Below are 17708 nucleotides of genomic sequence, written 5' to 3'. Positions count from 1 at the left end.
CCTCAGAATCACATACTATTGATCTTCAGGCATACTGTCTGTGGTCATCACGTGCCGAGGTCGAGGTCGAGGTCGAGGTCGAATGCGCTGGCAGACCAGAAACACATCCAAACACGCACCTCTTCATCGCTATATACTATATATTCCGTGCACATTATATATTCGTCAAGCCTCTGAACCGACGGCACAGAGCCAGTCCTCCGATCGATCCGTCGGTAAAAGAAAAGCCCAGCCGCCGTCAAAGGGCGTTACGGCGAAAAATTCGTGGAGACAGCGCCCTGAGGTTGATGTCGCATGATTGGCCAACGCGGGACTCGGCAACGGGCAGGGCGTCGCTGACCCATTGAAAAGAAGCTCATCTAGCGACACATCGGCCTTTGATGGCGACGCGGTGGGTACAGTCCCAATGGCCGTGGTATTGAGATAGGCAAAAAGCCTATAAGGAGCCCTTGGACAGGCCGGCATTTATGGGCAAATGCGTGTAGGGCACGCTTAACCCGACGCCCGGCGCCCGATAGGGACAGTTCTCCTCAGGTGAGTTTGCATATAGAGACTTACCTATTACATATATCCAGCTACCGGCGTCTCTGAGACGAAAGTGGCTTGCTTCACCTTCTTTCAACTGCTGCAGTTTGACCATCCTCGCTCGTTCCAAGGTTCGAAAGAAATGAACGGTTTGTTGCTACTCTCTCCACCAACAATCCGACCATGACAGGCGAGCTCCACCTTGATGTTGTCGAAGACGACCATGTCGATTTCGATCCTCAAATCGTCTCCGTACAATCTCACCACCATGAGCCTGTTCTACTAGATCTTGAAAGAAGTCCTACGGCCGGGCAGAAGGAGCATGTCCACGACAAATCAGAGCTCTCTCAAGTACAATCGACAGTGTCCGCCCACGACATTGAAGGCGTCCCTAGCCACGCCAGCTCCTACACCGAGTCCAACGCGGCCCAATATGAGCGTTTCAGCGACCGCCGGAAACTCGTCATCACATGTGTGTTGTCCCTATGTGGCTTCCTCGCTCCCGTCTCCTCGACGGCCATCCTCGCCGCCATCCCGGAAGTAGCAGCCACATACAAAACCAACGGGAGCATCATCAACCTGTCGAACGCGCTATATCTGGTGTTCATGGCGATCTCGCCGTGCCTGTGGGGTCCGTTATCCACAATCTACGGGCGCCGGTTGATATGCATTGCCACAGCCTCGTTGTTCTTCGCCTTCAGCATCGGCACAGCCCTCGCTCCTAATCTGGCTTCTTACTTCATCTTTCGCATGCTCACCGCCTACCAGGGCACCTCCTTTCTCACGGTCGGAACCGCCTGTCTGGGCGATATCTACACGCCGACGGCCCGTGCCACCGCTCTCGGCTGGTTCCTGACCGGCACTCTCATCGGCCCGGCGTTTGGCCCATTCGTCGGTGGTATCATCGTCACGTTCCGCAGCTGGCGAGTCATCTTCTGGCTGCAATCAGCACTGGGCGGCCTGGCGACTGTGCTCGTCATCTTGCTTCTGCCCGAAACCATCCCGGAGAAGAAAATCGACGAACTCCGCGAGTATTCGCGCAAAGAACGAGTAGTTCGCATCCTCCACTGGATCTCTCCTTTCCGCGTGGCTGTGCTGCTCTTTTCTTACCCAAATCTCATCATCGCTGGCCTGGCTTCAAGCTCGCTGGTCTGGAACCAGTACTCCCTTCTGACGCCTATTCGGTATGTGCTCAACCCGCGTTTTCATCTCACCTCGCCTATTCAGTCGGGTCTCTTTTACATCGCGCCCGGGTGCGGATACGTACTCGGCACCTTTGTCGGAGGCCGGTGGGCCGACCATATTGTGAAGAAGTGGATTGGCAAGAAGAATCGACGGGTCCCCGAAGACAGATTGCGATCGTGCTATGTCTTTATAGGCGGCGCCATCCCCGCCTGCATGCTCGTGTACGGGTGGTCTGTGGAGAAGAACGTCGGTGGGATCCCGCTACCCGTGGCCGCCATGTTCATCCAAGGCGTCTCGCAGCTCTTTTGTTTCCCGAGCCTCAACACCTACTGCCTGGATGTGATGCAGGCAAAGGGCCGCTCCGCCGAAGTCGTGGCGGGCAACTACATGATCCGCTACGTATTTGCCGCCATCGCCTCTGGGGTCTGTCTTCCCGCAATCGAGGCCATAGGCGTCGGTTGGTTTAGCACCATTTCCTCGGGCTTCTTGATCCTATCCGCCGTGTCCGTCTGGGCTACCACTGTGTGGGGGGAGGGATGGAGACGTGCTGTTGACAGTAAAACGGCAGAGAGAACCGAGGCGAGAGCCGATGAACAGGAGAGGGAAAAGGGTGGGAAAGTGGGCGTTTAGTTTAACCCATTATTGTTCTCTCCTCCAGGAAACTAATGGCTGCCTCAACGAGCCTTGCAGTGAGACCAATTGCTGCATTGCGCCTCACACCTCACAGGCGCGCACATTCGCGAGTCGTTGGACCTCCACAACTCACAGCGTCTCTCTCACCTTGCTTCGGCGTACGCGTTGATTCCTGACGGTTGGGTGCATGGCACGGGCGTCCAAAGAAAAGCATTTCATTTCATGCATTTTGATGAGCCATGAGATCATTTTGATTGGCGCTTAGATGGACACCATATAGAATGGATCGGCCGCACGCCTTCCGAGAGACGTGTCTTCAACAGCTCGAGACATCGGAGACCCTTGCTTGTTGCTGGAAAAGCTGGGATCTGACGCGTCCTTCAACAAGCAGGTATCCGACGCATCCTTGGACAAGCCAGAGGATTCACAGACAGGAGCAATTGCCTCTCTTACGGGCCGCCGCTCAATGTGAGGCTGGCATCTTCAGGGGCGGACTGAGGAACACAACCCTTATCCTCCCCCCACCCCCCTATATCTCCCGCTCAGCTCCAGCTTCCATGAAATTCGAGACATGTATGAAAGGTTCAGGGATACGGACTTGAGAATGTGACGCACATGGTCTTGGGGAAGTCTCAGCTGACAGTTGATTGCAACGGGGGCCAAAGACCGTTTAGACAGTAATACGGCGAACTAGAAGGGCTGATCGAACCCAGCCATCTTGGACACTCAAGTCTGCGGCGGCGAATCATCTACCACATAAGTAGATGATAAATGATAGACGATAGACGATAGACGATAGATGATCTTCAAGCACTTGCTACGGAAGACTGCCGTTCAAAGCTTCTCCGACGGACTCTTCCAAGTTGCCCCTTTTTTCATTTCGACTGGTAAATGGAAATTATATGATATGATATGATACGATACAATCAGAGTTATTGCAGTAAACAGTAAATCAGTAAGATTGGCTCGACCTCCGCCTTCTATCAACTTGAAGCGAGCCACGGTGATTTACAAGCTATCTCGACCTAGGCACATCATCACATGGCACCACGAATCTCTCGTAATCACGAGGTATTCCACCTCACTGTGGTGAAGGCAATATCTTTTGTCATGTACGGCGTCGACATCCCATTGCTCATCGGGAGGAAGTGCCGCGTTTCTACGAGTGATAGGACTTTGATCATGTTGGCAGATAGACTCGTGTGGGTCTCCTTCTCCCGAAAAGGTCAGCATTAGACTGTCAGCATCAGACTGTCAGCATCGCCGTTAGCAGCAAGAGGGGCAGGCGTAGCTGAGGATCGCATAAATGTCGCTGCAGGGTGATTGGACCTATTACGATCGGTTGTAGGGGAGCCATGAGACGTGTGGTGGCTTCCTGATCATCAGTTCTTCCGGCTTCGTGTCTGGAATAGTGGACGAACCTGTTTCGCTGACACGACAACCAGCCCTTTGGTTCTCAGGTGATGCCTGGGCATTACAGACATGGCGTTGAATGAGGCGCCCCTCGACTTGCTGTGTGTGCCTTACGATGACTAGCCTTGTTTGCCAGGGGAGGAGTGGCAAGGGTCCCTGGGACACCTGAAAAGGACACCGGTGCAGACATCGAGGCGAAAGTAAAACACTCATGGCGGTGGACAGCCTGCCGCCGAACTCCAGAATACCTTAATGCTGTCTTGCTGTTGCACATTTCTCATGCGCAGGCAGACTATATCAAACGATTCCTAATTCATGAGGTAGCAGGTCACATCAACTCCCAGATCGAACACGGTCGTCAACCCGTGGCTATGGAGGTTCAGTCCAGATTCGCCCGAGACACAAGACAAAAAGTCAAGTGTGGAGAGGGCTGGGATGTTCCAATGCCGAACGATACAGCGCTGTACGTAGATTGGAGGCGTTTGTAGGCCAGAATTAGTGGAATTTTGGGAAATGGTCATGTCCCCTGCCAGCAGGTAGGCGGTGGTGGGGCCCAGAGGTGTTTTATGAACTGTGACTCAGCGAGCCACTCATCCAGAATCGCCTTGCTGAAAGTAGACATGTCGGCAACGCAAAGACCTCTATTGATGGGGTTTTCTGAGAGCAATTTGAACCCGAATTCTAGAAGCTGGATCTCTTTTTGTTGGATTTCTTTTAATTTCTGCAGAGAGAATTGGATATGAGGAAGTGTGATGGATGAGCCTAAATCGATGAGGTGGACAGTCGCGTTCGGATCTTGAGCTTGAACGAGAATGTTAGATGCCGCAAGGCTGTTGTGCACAATACCAACACTATGCAACGCCTTGGCTTTCGTGCGAACTTGGTCTGCAATATCTGAGCTGATTGGGACTTCCGAGAGCGGCTGGGCATCAATCCACTCAAACAGGATGCCTCGGACTTTCTGGTTGGAGGCCGAAACCGGTTTGTTCCATACAGACGGGTGTATGTTAAATCTTCTAGCCACGAGGTTTTCTGCAGCAATGGGCACGTCGATCCAACCATAACAGGCGGCAGTAATCTGGCCGTTAAGACCGTGTTGAATGAGGGAGCCATTCGCACGGCATTCGATGAAGAAAGGATCGTAGAAGTATTTTCGGCGCAGTCCCTTGAGTCGGGACACGTTTAATTCTGGATCATCGAACGGGAACTTGCTTGAGAGTTAGTAGGTGTTCGAAGGCACAACTCATTCCTCGAACTTGCCATCTTCAACGCGTATGGCTCCTTGTCAATGCGGACTTTGAAAACATGCCCGTCTCTTCCACCTCCAGCGTAACTCCGGAAACTAATTTTTCCCTGCTTTTGATTTGAATGGTTCCAGCAGAAGAGAGTCAAAACCATCGTTTGTCGACGAAGACATTCTTGCTGCGTGCCGGCGCAAGCGATTCGATTCCTTACTAAGTACGTCGTATAAGTGTATGACACGCGTCGACGCACTTCGACGTCGTTATAAGCCTTGGTAAGGCCTTAGGGCGCTTGTCGTTCACAACCCGTACTCCTTACTCTGCATAGCACGTGAGGACGTCTATCACGTGCTAAGAGCGGGGACTGACGCGAGGGAGGAATTGATACTAACACGATAGTCCTCCGTAATAATGAACAGTAATAAGAGGGGCAGATCTCGACTATCGGCGGGCTCCGTGGTCAGTCAAGCCCTGCGGTATAGATAACAAAGAGATCATAGGCCGGATGTCGGCTCCTAAAATGAAGAAAAGATATTCCCAGTCAGAGAGCTTGGAGCACTTGTTTCGTGAAGAGAAGAGTAGCTAGAAAACCTTCCGTCTCGAAAAAGTTTTAGTGATTTCACTTCTCGGCCCTCCTCCCACCAACCTGCGCGCTCCCGTTGTTGAGAGAAAGACTCTCTACTCCACGTTCACATTATTGTCGAATACGCCCTTGTTACAAGAGACCGCTGTCGTTCGTTTCCAATGGAGGTGCAGATACAGCCACAAGTCCTCTCCAAGGCGGTGGACATAATTGTCCCCTCAACCACCACGACCGACTCAAACGTGACCGTCACACCCGTGCCCGCCGCCCTGATTGACAAGACGTTCTCCTCCTCTACGTCACTGACAACGACGGTCCTCGGGGCCTCGATCGTTTCATTCTCCGACGAATACTTCGCCTCGGCCGCGAACCTGCTTACGCCCACCCCGCCGATTCGCAGGGCGGGATACTTTGTGCACACCGGCGCGTGGTACGACGGATGGGAGACTAGAAGACATAACCCGAAGAAATTTGACTGGGTGGTGATCAAGCTGGGATGTGTGGGGCGGATTGAAGCCGTCGAAGTCGACACTGCGTATTTCAACGGCAACGAGGCGCCTTTTGCGGGGTTGGATGGGTGTTTTCTCACTCCAGAACAAGAACACGGCAGCGGGGTTGACAAGGAGGACTTTCAGGGCTGGAGTGAGGTCCTACCACCCTCGAAGTGCGGACCCAACCAACGGCAGGCTTGGAAGGTGTCTGGGCCTGGAGTTACGGGCAAAGGGTTCACACATTTGAGGCTGAAACAATATCCAGACGGTGGCATTGCCCGGTTGAGAGTCTATGGCCAAGTCGCCCCTCCGCCGCTGCCGGCGAGTGCAGCTGCGGGCGAGAGGCCTCTAGAAGACCTCGCTTACGCGCTGAACGGCGGGGTGGCAATTGAATGCTCCGACCAGCACTTCGGTGGCAAGTCGTACCTGCTCCTGCCCGGACGCGGGAAAGACATGGGCGACGGATGGGAGACTGCTCGTAGCAGGGCAAAGGGCCACACAGACTGGGTTATTGTCAGGTTGGGATTGAAGGGACGGAAGATCGAGAAGGTCGTCGTCGACACCAAGGATTTCCGGGGCAACTTCCCCCAAGCAGTCAAGGTGGAGGGCTGGTCGACCGAGGCTGCGAAAGCAGCCCTCGGCACTGAGCCTGATCCCAAGGCTGATGATGCTGGATGGGTGCCGTTGGTCCAGGGCGAGCAGCCTTGCAAGGCTGACACGGAACATATCTTCGAGGGGCAGGATCTGGCTATTTCTGATCCCCCAGAGGGCCATGTATGGACGCACGCCAAGTTGACCATCATACCGGATGGTGGTGCTAAGCGGTTCAGGATCTTCGGGAGAAGAGCTTAGCACAACATAGCGGTGCCAGACAGCTCATTCTATAGAGTAGCGACGAAAAGCAAACCATGCGCTGTGACCCATGATGTAGATCTCGAAAGCCAGACAGAAGGTTCCGCTCCCCCGAGGCATAGCTGTTGGCAACTAATTCTACAGACATGACGGGCCAGAGTACTCCGTAGGTGGATGTGTAGATTGACAATGGCTGGCCTATTGATGCCTTCCCCAGAGCGCCTAGTTTATGCATCAGAAGCGAGGTGTGTCTGTGGGCTGTAGGCCAACTGTGGCAACAGCAAGCGACCCCTGTCGAGTGTCAAGACCTCAGCCAAGAGCGAGATCGGCCGAAGGATGCTCTGGAACTTGGGAGGGTGGCGGTTCTCCGCAAAGACTACTTGTCAGGACCGCACCAGGCCTAAGGGCCTGCAGGGTTGGTGGCCAATGCAGCCAGGGAGAAAAAAATTCCCTGGCCAATCTGAGACTCCGCTGCCGGCAATGGGTGAGAGATTGTGATCGGGGGTGCCGCACTGGTCACCACACTACACCACCACCACCCAAAGCAAGCCTGCCCGCGAAACGAGCACTGACTCATAATTGTCATCGCCAATCTTCGGCTTCCCATTACTTCCTCCCTCACTTGACTGCAGTCATCTTCTTGTAGTCTTTCTGTCTTGCCCAAGACAACATGGCGACGAAAATGATGCCCATGCGCCCTGGCTCCAGTGCCATCCGCTCCTTGTCCAGACGGAGACCCTCGTGCTCCCAGTCCTTCTCCTCCACCGCCCCTGCGGCAGCTTTGTCGCCGTACCGAAAATCGCAAAAAACCACCACTGAGCAATCAAGAAGACCTGCCACGACTGTTGCAGCTCAGGCACAGTACGTCTCCTACACAAGTATCCTGTGTTTGCTTGCACACTTGCTAATTGACCCCTTTGCAGATCAACCAGACCCATTCCCAGTCCTGCGTTCAACAATGACTTCCGTCGGAATGAACCATCGCCGTTGGTCAATAGACAGGTGCCTGAGCTTGACGACTCCTTCGTCGGTCTCAGCGGAGGAGAGATCTTCCATGAGATGATGCTACGGCAAGGTGTCAAGCATATCTTTGGCTACCCTGGTGGTGCCATTCTTCCCGTGTTCGATGCCATCTACAACTCCAAACACTTCGATTTCATTCTCCCTAAACATGAACAAGGTGCCGGACATATGGCTGAGGGCTACGCGAGAGCCTCGGGCAAACCGGGGGTCGTCCTCGTAACCTCTGGCCCTGGTGCCACCAACGTTATCACGCCGATGCAGGACGCCCTGTCCGACGGGACACCGATGGTCGTATTCTGCGGCCAGGTCCCGACCACTGCCATTGGCACCGACGCCTTCCAAGAAGCTGACGTGGTTGGAATCTCAAGAGCTTGCACAAAGTGGAACGTGATGGTCAAGTCCGTGGCGGAATTGCCCAAGAGAATAAACGAGGCTTTCGAGATTGCGACGTCCGGACGGCCAGGTCCTGTTCTTGTTGATTTGCCCAAAGATGTCACTGCAGGCATCCTCAGGAGACCCATTCCGATGCAGTCAACCCTTCCTGCCCACCCATCGGCCGCGACCCTGGCCGCGAGAGAGCTCTCCAGAAAACAGTTGGAGGGGACCCTCTCCCGCGTAGCTAACCTCATCAATGTGTCGAAGAAGCCGGTCATCTACGCTGGGCAAGGTCTCTTGGGGTCTCGTGAAGGGCCCCAGCTCTTGAAGCAGCTCTCCGACAAGGCTTCCATCCCAGTGACTACCACTTTACAAGGCCTTGGTGGATTTGACGAGCTTGATCCCAAAGCCCTACATATGCTTGGCATGCACGGTGCGGCGTATGCTAACATGGCCATGCAAGAAGCAGATCTTATCATTGCCTTGGGAGCGCGGTTTGATGACCGTGTGACCCTCAACGTCGCCAAATTTGCCCCAGAAGCAAAGGCAGCCGCAGCTGAAAAACGTGGCGGTATCGTGCATTTTGAAATCATGCCCAAGAACATCAACAAAGTTGTGCAGGCTACCGAAGCCGTTGAGGGTGAGGTGGCCACAAACCTGGCTGAGCTTCTCCCGAAAGTCAATGTGGTCAAGGACCGACCGGAGTGGTTCGCACAGATCAAGGACTGGAAGGAGAGATTCCCACTGAGCAATTTCGAACGGGGAACTCCTGATGGTCTGATCAAGCCACAAGAGTTGATTGAGAAACTCTCGGACATGACTGCGGGCATGAAGGAGAAAACCATTATCGCTACCGGCGTGGGCCAGCATCAAATGTGGACTGCTCAGCATTTCCGTTGGCGACACCCTCGAACTATAGTCACTTCAGGAGGTCTGGGCACCATGGGCTACGGCCTCCCAGCGGCGATCGGCGCCAAGGTGGCTCGACCGGATGCGCTCGTCATTGACATCGATGGTGATGCCTCGTTCAACATGACCCTAACCGAACTGAGCACCGCCAACCAATTCCAGATCGGCGTCAAGGTGATCGTGTTGAACAATGAAGAACAGGGTATGGTCACCCAATGGCAGAGCTTGTTCTACGAGGATCGGTTCGCACATACCCATCAACAGAATCCCGACTTTATCAAACTTGCCGACGCCATGGGGGTACCAGCAAGGAGATGCATCAGACCTGCCGACGTAGAGGAGAGTTTACAGTGGTTGATTAGTGGTAGCGGAGAGGGTCCGGCGCTGTTGGAAGTCATCATCGACAAGAAGGTACCTGTATTGCCCATGGTCCCTGCTGGTAAGGGGTTGCATGAATTCTTGGTTTATGACGAAGGTACGTTCAAATCTCCCCGATGAGTCTTGATGTTTGCTGACCCCACCATAGCCAAAGAAAAGGAGCGAAGAGCTATCATGAAACAGAGATCGGGTCATTGAGCCTGCAGCAGTCGAGATTTTTTTTTTCCAGACCAAAACACAGCGATTTGTATAGGCGATGTACGCGTTCACAATACCACAAAAAATCTTGGGGGTATTCAGAGAGTCGATTCTCATCGACCTGGGCTTGACAAGGCTGGGAGGTGGAGACTGGTTGAGGAAGGGTTGTTCACAGAAAAGTCGGGCAGCGATGTGCTTTGAAAAGTTATTTCTCCTATGGACGAGAGCTCCTAAGTCAGCCATTGTGTGCAGAGGGAGTTGTGTGTTGGCTGATCCGTCATCCTAGATGGAGGGGAAACCTTGGCTATATAAAATCTACCTAGCATGGGTGTCGGATCAGCACACATTGAGGTTGGTTCAAGTGCTGAAGCCACCATCGAATTCGGAATAACAGCCGTTCGAGTGCGGATTCTTCCTGTTACATGACCGTTTATTCCATGCATGCTTGCTCAAGTCGGACCTGCTTCTACACAGGCCTAGTCTTTCATCTAGTGCCAGTGCTGTCCATTTGTCCTTACTAATAGAGCTTGCAGTCTGCGATTCGCGGGTACACCAAGGGAGCAAAACGTCGGGGGAGGGGGGTTCGGCGAAATACTAGTGCTAGCATTGCGCTTCCCACTAACATTCCTCATATCTCGTTATCCTCGAGTCGTTTTTCAAGGTTGCTTCGAGCTGCCACCTCCAAGCATCCGACTATCAACTTGAGGGGATTGACCTGTTGCCTGGATTCCTGGGCGATGAGAACCCCTGAGATCTGCTACTTCCATTCTGAAGTGTGCTCGGCCTTACGAGGATCCTTGTAGACACACGCTCAGATGACCATGATTGCTGACGGAGGTTTATGTAATACCACGCTCGAATACGTGCTACTCTGGCAGAGACGAGGCTGAACCCCGCATCAAGCTGGAGGGCCGTTGCCGTACCAACCAGCACCTTCCCCAAACAGGAATCATACATATGCCAAGCCATCGGGTGAGCAGCGCATGTACCAGAAGATTGACATTTGTTGCACGACGACTGCGTTGACCTTCGTCCCGACCTGCAAGTAAACTTGAGGAACCATCTTGCCGGCCAGTGTCTCATTCATCATGGACAATTCAACCAGAATGCCGTCGCAAACCTCGTTATTCCAGGTCTACCTCCGCCTGCGGCCACCGATTCATCCTCAAATGCCGAAACAAAAACTTGACCCATGGCTGATCGTTGAGCCCGCGAGTCCGGCAGCCAGCCAGAGTGAAGGCCCAACCAAGACCTTTCCCACACATATCACACTTCAACCGCCGAATGATTCGCGGAAGCGAGCGATTGAGAGATTTGGGTTCACCAAGATCTTCCAAGAGGAGGCTACACAGCTAGACGTATTTCAGGAGACTGGCACGGCCGATGCAATTCAAAGTGTCCTGCAAACTGGAAGAGATGGCTTGGTGGCTACGCTGGGGGTCACTGGGAGCGGAAAGGTAGTTGCACCTGGACCACCATGGAACATGGCTGATTTGTGTCAAGAGTCACACCATCCTAGGATCCAAGTCTCAACGAGGACTGACCCAGATGACCCTGGACGTTCTGTTCAGATCAATAGGAGAGAAGATTCGCCGCCCTCACCATCCAGATCTGCCAACAGACACCGAACTCCTTTCCTCTCTCCAAGTCGCGGATCCCTCAGAAGCCCGAATCCAGTCGGCAACCACCTTCCTAGAGTCCGTGTACGGTGATGGCGATCGAGCCAGATTATCACGAGCTCAGACACCGATGTCTAGAGCACAGACCCCGATGATGGTAGGCAACCAGACCCATAAACTTCCCGGTTCATTCCCCTGTTCACCGGAAGACTACCCAAGCACAGTCGCATCACCATTACCGTTAAGTCATGGCCCAAATCTTTCTACAGGCACTCCGTCCTCCATACGAATGCTGCCCAGTATCCCTGAAACAGATCCTTCGCCCGAGAAGGAGCCATGGCGAATTCCGTCCAAAGCCCCGTTCCTTACTCGTTTGAGAAGTCTCCGAAAGTCACCTGCTAAACTACAAGTTGTGAAGGATACCGCCTCGCATTATGTTCGAAGGCCTCTATTACCACGACCGAGCACACTCCCGCAATACCCGGACGTATCGCCATTCTCGACGGATATCGACCCTCACGCGGAGTATGCAGTCCTTATCTCCATGTATGAGGTCTATAATGACCGTATTTTCGATCTTCTGTCGAACCCTACCTCACCAAACGCACCGCCCATGTCGACACGCCAAGGAGCCGCTCTGCAGAAGGGGTTGCTTCGTCGACCACTTCTATTCAAGAACACTGAGATGTCATCCGACCGCAAGGTGGTCGCAGGACTTCGCAAGATTGTGTGCGGAAGTTACGACGAGGCTATGATGGTGCTTGAGACTGGCTTGACCGAGAGGAGAGTGGCAGGGACTGGAAGCAACAGTGTGAGTTCGAGGAGTCACGGTTTCTTCTGCATCGAAGTCAAGAAGAGACCTCAGCTGCAAGGCTATGGCGCCCCCGTCGTGCCAGCCTGGACCGGAGGGACCATGTCGATTGTGGACTTGGCCGGTTCGGAACGTGCAAGAAACGCGAAAACTACCGGATCAACCCTCGCCGAAGCAGGAAAGATCAACGAAAGCCTGATGTATCTGGGTCAGTGTCTGCAGGTTCAGAGTGACTGTCAACAGGAGGGCAGCAAGCCTATCATCCCTTTCAGGCAGTGTAAGCTTACAGAGCTACTGTTTTCGAACTCTTTCCCCTCGTCCAACCACGCCACCACTTACAGATCACCTCAAAAAGCTGTCATGATTGTGACTGCAGATCCATTGGGAGATTTCAATGCTACGAGTCAGATTCTGAGATATTCAGCCTTAGCTCGAGAGGTAACTGTCCCAAGAGTCCCCAGCGTGACCAGCGCGATCCTCGGGGGTGGAGGACAAGGGAAAGCAGGGCAGAATGGACGAAATACTCCCCAGGACCTCCACAACAACTATTTCAGCGCCCAAGAATTGGAACAAGCAACAAACGAAGCGGCACGATTGGCTGAAGAATGTCATATTCTGGCCGTCAGACTTGCAGAAGAAGAAATCAACAGGACTGAGGCCGAGCTGAAGCTGCAAGCAGCCGAAGAAAAGCTAGTTGATATGGAGCAAGAAGTGCGAGAAGAATGCTGGTCAGAAATGGAGGAACGGATGGAGGAAGAGAAAGAAAGATGGAGAATGGCGTGGGAGCAGGAAAAGATGCGCGGCGAGGAATTCATAGACGGCAAGCTCGAGATCCTGGAAAAGACCACCCAGATCACCATTCATGAAGACCCTGTGACCGAGGCTAGGGTTGAAGAACTTGAGCGCGAAAATGAGACACTTCGAGCGAAGCTACGGGCATTGGAGCAGGAGATGCAGATGAGAAGTCCGTCGAAGAAGTCTCGAGTAACAGCAGCGAAGTCTCCAGTTCAAGGCTTGGTGTTGCAGGAGACGTCCAACAGTAACGTGGCGACCAACCCGTTCCTGGCTTCGTTGAGACTGCGGGACAGCGACGCGACGATCAAAGCAAGGACGAGCGAAGAGGAATTCAAGGTGTCGGATGTTTCTCCTCGAAAGCTCTCGTTGAGGAGTTCAAGTGTGACGCGGAGCGCGATGGAGGAGCTGCCGCCGCCGCCGCCGCCGAGCACAGTCAAGAAGCAGCGTAAACTGACGACACGGAAGTGGGATTTGGGAGATCCATGACCTTGGAGGGCATTTTTCTCGGCAGAGCTGACTGGTGGCGATGGATAGATGTCGACGATAGCATCAAAATGAATGATGAAATTGTGTACGGAGGACGGAGTACGGAGTACAGGGGACGGATGCGAGTATGGAGTATGTCGTCTTGAAGCTGAAGCTAGGATCTGAATATCTCGACTGGCGGTTGCATGATACATCGGCAACTAGGGCAATTCAGCAGGGCTTGCGAGACAATTTCATAGGAACGATGACGAGATGAACAATTAATCACTAGGCTGGGCTTCTTACCATGCGCGGAGATGAGTGGGATGAGTGATTTCGCCAACATGCGGATTACAGCAGATGGCCAAACACCAACCACCAGGATTATGCTGGGGTATGTTAGTAGTGGGATTGAATAGGCTGTTCGGATACTAGAACGGTGGGCACTGGATGGCGGCGCCGGACTGACGTGGCTGGGGGTGGATGCCACACTCCACCTTCAAGTCAAGAGATGCGAAACACAGGCATTACCATCACCGCTGCATCCCTCACACCGTCTGTCTCCCGACTCCCTTCTTCTTTCTGTTCTCTCCTCTTCATCCCTCTGGCCAGAAGAAGCCTGTGCTCTGTACTCGGGTGCGTTTCCTCAGCATTGTATTTGTCGCTATTCCTGTCGTTCGTTCTCCAAAGATCTATCGCCATTTCTCGCCCTCGTTGTCCCGACCGGAACGGAGAGTCGAGAACACCACTACTACCTTCAGCCTTCAATCTTCCGTCCTACTTGACCAGTGGCTTCTCTTGTCCGCCTCGAAACCAAGATTCGAACTTCCTAGGACCTATTCTCTACATCCCAACCTTTCTTGAGCGGTCGTCGTTTGTTTCGGATCCCGATTGAACATTGAAGATATATACCCTGAACATCTGCTTAGCGAGTGGTTTGCCAGTGGCCTCTTCCACACCATAGCTGGTCGAGTGTCCAAAGGTTCGAGGTGCGAGGTGCGACTACTTGTTCAGTCTGCACTGTCCCCCGAGGTCCTCGTGCTTGAGCAGAGCCGCATGCACTGTTAGCGCTGCACCCTTCAAAAGGCAGTCCGTTGGCCAAGGCACAGACGGCAGATAGGGAAGATTCAAAGACACGGTTTGCAGGCCTCTTGAACCGTCGGACCAAGTGCTCTACAATCAGGGGAGAACCAAGTGAGGTGCCTCGAACTTCGACGGATCCTCTTCAAGCCCGGTGCAGTCACCACAGACGCAGGGAAAGGAGACATCCCAAGTCTGTCTATTGAAAAAAGTGCCGCCAGCACAGTGAACAGAAACACAGGCCAACAGTAAGAGAAGGATCCAAAAGTACACCGCGAAGAGAAGCACGGACCGTGTTCATCCACAACGGAACGCGCCGTCGCCCGCCTCAGACACGGACCTGCTCCTATTTACAACAGAACGAACCCTTTCCTGGGACGAACTTCGTGACCCTACGATCAGTCAACCGTTGAGCCAACATCTAACTGGGCGCCCAGATGGCACCGGCCATTTCAGTCCGCAGTGCCTCAGGCGAGCACTTTACCCCCGTCATCTATCGATCAGTATCTTCCACCCTCCAGACTTTATCATCACGGTCTACATCCTCCAAGAAGACCCCACTTGCATCCTTGTTCGCCCTGATCATCCGGGGCACGATCAACCTTTCCAAACGAACGCTTACAGACGGCGTGCTCACATCACGTTCGCCAGTCTCGGAAGTCATTCACCCCATCCTGATCGCTCCCTCCAGCCTCTCGAAACGTCAAAATGCGATCCTAGCCATTCCCACCACATACGCCGGTTTGAACAACGGCCCGGCGCCCGGTGCCATTGTGGGCATCATACTCGGCTCGATTGCCGGCTTTGTCCTGATCCTGTACATTATCCTTTCGGCTTACCGGCTGTCAGGCTACGGTAACCGAGAAACAGTCGTCGAGGAGGAGGTTATCCATCACCGCCGACGCTCTCCGCGGCGCAGTCGCAGTCGCAGCCAGGCCATGACAGAAGTGAGCAGTCCGCACCGAGAACGGGTGGTAGAGGAGAGGGTCGTGGTCGAAGAGCATCTGTCGCCAAGTGTCGAGGAAGAAGATATAGTCGAAGTCATCGAAGAGCATTCGCCCGAACGGCCGGCCAGGAAACACAGTGGGCGCAGCGGTTATCGGACGGTTGATCCAGCCGAGTTTGGAGGTGGAAGTCGACCGATGAGGAAGGTCTCCAGACGATGACACTGAACCGGACTGGACTGGACTACTGGTATCCGCAGCCCAAAATGGTCTGACTTGAAAGAAAGAAAAAGAAAAGCTTGAGACGGGACGTGTGAGATGATTTTTTCAGCGAAGGAGTTGGAAGGGATATCCCCGGGTTGGTACCCATGTGCTAGCTTATGCTATTGCTCTGTTGCGAGTAGTCATGGTCATGTTTGTGCATGTCTCGTGTGGAAGAAACGGATTAAATTGGATGGAAGAATACCAGCCAGGGTGTCTCTACACATAAAGATCGGACGGCTCAGGACGGATGTCAGAATCAGTGGCGATTTACTCGACTATTCTCCGTACTCGGATAGTATCAAGGGATCTCCCGCTGTGCCGGATGAATGACTTCCCAGTCCTCGACATACTCTACGGCTTCGCTTCCCTAAAGACCAAATTCCGAGTTCTTTCCCCTCCATAAATGGCATGTTTGTATTTGGAGATAATGGCTATCTTGGAATTTGCAACCTCACACGCTAGAAGTCCAGCGTTTGCTTGCCTTGACGTTGAGCAAGGTCTCTGCATTCTTGTAGGCAATCATGTCCAACTGCTCGGGGGTGACGAGGCCGCTCTGCTGCAGATTCTGCATAAAGACCAAGCCATCCTCGTTCTTGGCAAAGGGATAGTCGACGCTATACAAGACATGGTCGATCTTGGTGTTGCGCAGAATACAGGCCATGGGATCGACGCTCCAGTTGCCGCTGGTGGTGATGTAGATGTTTGTATCCCAGACGTGTCGGAAGCTGTGGACGCGCGGACCCCAGCGGGGCGAAAGGGCGGCGATGCGGTCCAGCATGAACGGTAGCATCTCGCCCATGTGGCCGACGATGATCTTGAGCCGGGGCAGGCGGTCGAACAGGCCGGCGGCGAAAAGGCGTAGCACGTGCGTGGCGACGTCGGCGTGCCAGCCCAGCGCGGACGAGCCGATGGATCGGGACGCCGCGGGTGAGAAGTTGCCCGTGTACAGGGCGGCCGTGGCGGCATCGGTTGGCCAGGTCGGGTGCAGGTAGACGGGCACGTCGAGCTGCTCGGCGGTCTGGAACAGCGGCAGGTACGCGTCGCCGTCAAAGTAGGAGCCGTCGGCGGCGTGGTTGTCGATCAAGGCGCCCACGAACTTTAGCTCTCGGACGCACCGTGTCAGTTCGTCGGCGCACTGCGCCGGGTGCGAGACAGGCAGCACCGCGAAGCCGGCGAACCGGTCCGGCTGGTCCTGTACAGCCTGCGCGAGCTGGTCGTTAGCCGACCGGCATTGGGTGGGAGACAGGGCGCCGGGCGCGTGCGACACTATTTGAAACGACACCTGTCCGGCGTCCATGCTTTGTAGTCGTAGCTCGCCCACGTCAGCCAGCTTGTCGGCCAGCCCAGGGATGTGTTTCAGCTGCTCCGAGTAGGTGTCGGTCGAGCCGGCGAGCATGGCCTGAGAGAAGAAGTGTTCTTCGAGAGCGATGAGAGGAGGGAGAGAAGTCATGTTGATGTTTGGCGGAGGTTATTCTGTTCTGTTCTGCTGTGTTGGGTTCAGCCTTGGTCTTGGTCTGTTTTGTTCAATACCGCTGAAGTTGGCCAGCGAGCGCAGCTGTTCAGTATGGTGCAAGTGCAAGTTGGCCAGCGAACACAGCCGTGGTGGTGGGAGGTTAGCTACAACACATTCCCTACTCAAAGGGGGGGAATCATCATTTCTCTCTCTCTCCATATTGTTGGCAGCCAGGTCAGGCTAAGTGGTTGTTGGTTTGGTGGACACGTAAGTGGTTGCATCGATGATGTCGTCTGTACTCCGTACTCTGTACACCGAAACCGGATACTGGACATCACATCCCATCTAGCCTTGTGCACAAGAAACAACTTGTACAGTCTTTGCCCGAACTCGGCTGGATCGGTCCAGTCATTGGAGGAGTCCTCCCGCGAGGAGAAGGAGAAGGAGAGCCTCGTCTGGACCACACAGTAC

General features: G+C 53.9%; 7 protein-coding genes across 7 annotated transcripts; 5 read left to right on the top strand and 2 right to left on the bottom strand.

Annotated features, from left to right (window-relative positions):
• Positions 1–708: 708 nt before the first annotated feature.
• On the top strand, positions 709–2340 carry A1O3_03604 (uncharacterized protein; the record flags this gene model as incomplete). Its single annotated transcript, XM_007733740.1, has 1 exon — positions 709–2340. The coding sequence occupies one exon, from the start codon at positions 709–711 to the stop codon at positions 2338–2340; it is 1632 nt and encodes a 543-aa protein (XP_007731930.1).
• Positions 2341–4273: 1933 nt separating this feature from the next.
• A1O3_03603 (uncharacterized protein) lies at positions 4274–5019 on the bottom strand (the record flags this gene model as incomplete). The annotated part of the gene is made up of 2 exons (XM_007733739.1): positions 4274–4944; positions 5013–5019. The coding sequence occupies 2 exons, from the start codon at positions 5017–5019 to the stop codon at positions 4274–4276; spliced, it is 678 nt and encodes a 225-aa protein (XP_007731929.1).
• Positions 5020–5741: 722 nt separating this feature from the next.
• On the top strand, positions 5742–6923 carry A1O3_03602 (allantoicase; the record flags this gene model as incomplete). The annotated part of the gene is made up of 1 exon (XM_007733738.1): positions 5742–6923. One exon carries the CDS (start codon positions 5742–5744, stop codon positions 6921–6923), a length of 1182 nt encoding a protein of 393 aa, XP_007731928.1.
• A 670-nt stretch (positions 6924–7593) lies between these two features.
• On the top strand, positions 7594–9806 carry A1O3_03601 (acetolactate synthase I/II/III large subunit; the record flags this gene model as incomplete). The annotated part of the gene is made up of 3 exons (XM_007733737.1): positions 7594–7784; positions 7847–9705; positions 9757–9806. The coding sequence occupies 3 exons, from the start codon at positions 7594–7596 to the stop codon at positions 9804–9806; spliced, it is 2100 nt and encodes a 699-aa protein (XP_007731927.1).
• A 1088-nt stretch (positions 9807–10894) lies between these two features.
• A1O3_03600 (uncharacterized protein) lies at positions 10895–13517 on the top strand (the record flags this gene model as incomplete). Its single annotated transcript, XM_007733736.1, has 2 exons — positions 10895–11263; positions 11310–13517. 2 exons carry the CDS (start codon positions 10895–10897, stop codon positions 13515–13517), a joined length of 2577 nt encoding a protein of 858 aa, XP_007731926.1.
• A 1496-nt stretch (positions 13518–15013) lies between these two features.
• Positions 15014–15742, top strand: A1O3_03599 (uncharacterized protein; the record flags this gene model as incomplete). The annotated part of the gene is made up of 1 exon (XM_007733735.1): positions 15014–15742. The coding sequence occupies one exon, from the start codon at positions 15014–15016 to the stop codon at positions 15740–15742; it is 729 nt and encodes a 242-aa protein (XP_007731925.1).
• A 493-nt stretch (positions 15743–16235) lies between these two features.
• A1O3_03598 (uncharacterized protein) lies at positions 16236–17234 on the bottom strand (the record flags this gene model as incomplete). Its single annotated transcript, XM_007733734.1, has 1 exon — positions 16236–17234. The coding sequence occupies one exon, from the start codon at positions 17232–17234 to the stop codon at positions 16236–16238; it is 999 nt and encodes a 332-aa protein (XP_007731924.1).
• Positions 17235–17708: the final 474 nt, after the last annotated feature.

This window comes from Capronia epimyces (genome assembly GCF_000585565.1).
Source record: "Capronia epimyces CBS 606.96 chromosome Unknown aczIQ-supercont1.3, whole genome shotgun sequence".
Lineage (NCBI taxonomy): Eukaryota > Fungi > Ascomycota > Eurotiomycetes > Chaetothyriales > Herpotrichiellaceae > Capronia > Capronia epimyces.
Note: the sequence above shows the minus strand (reverse complement) of the source record. Positions and strands in the feature narration are given on the sequence as shown.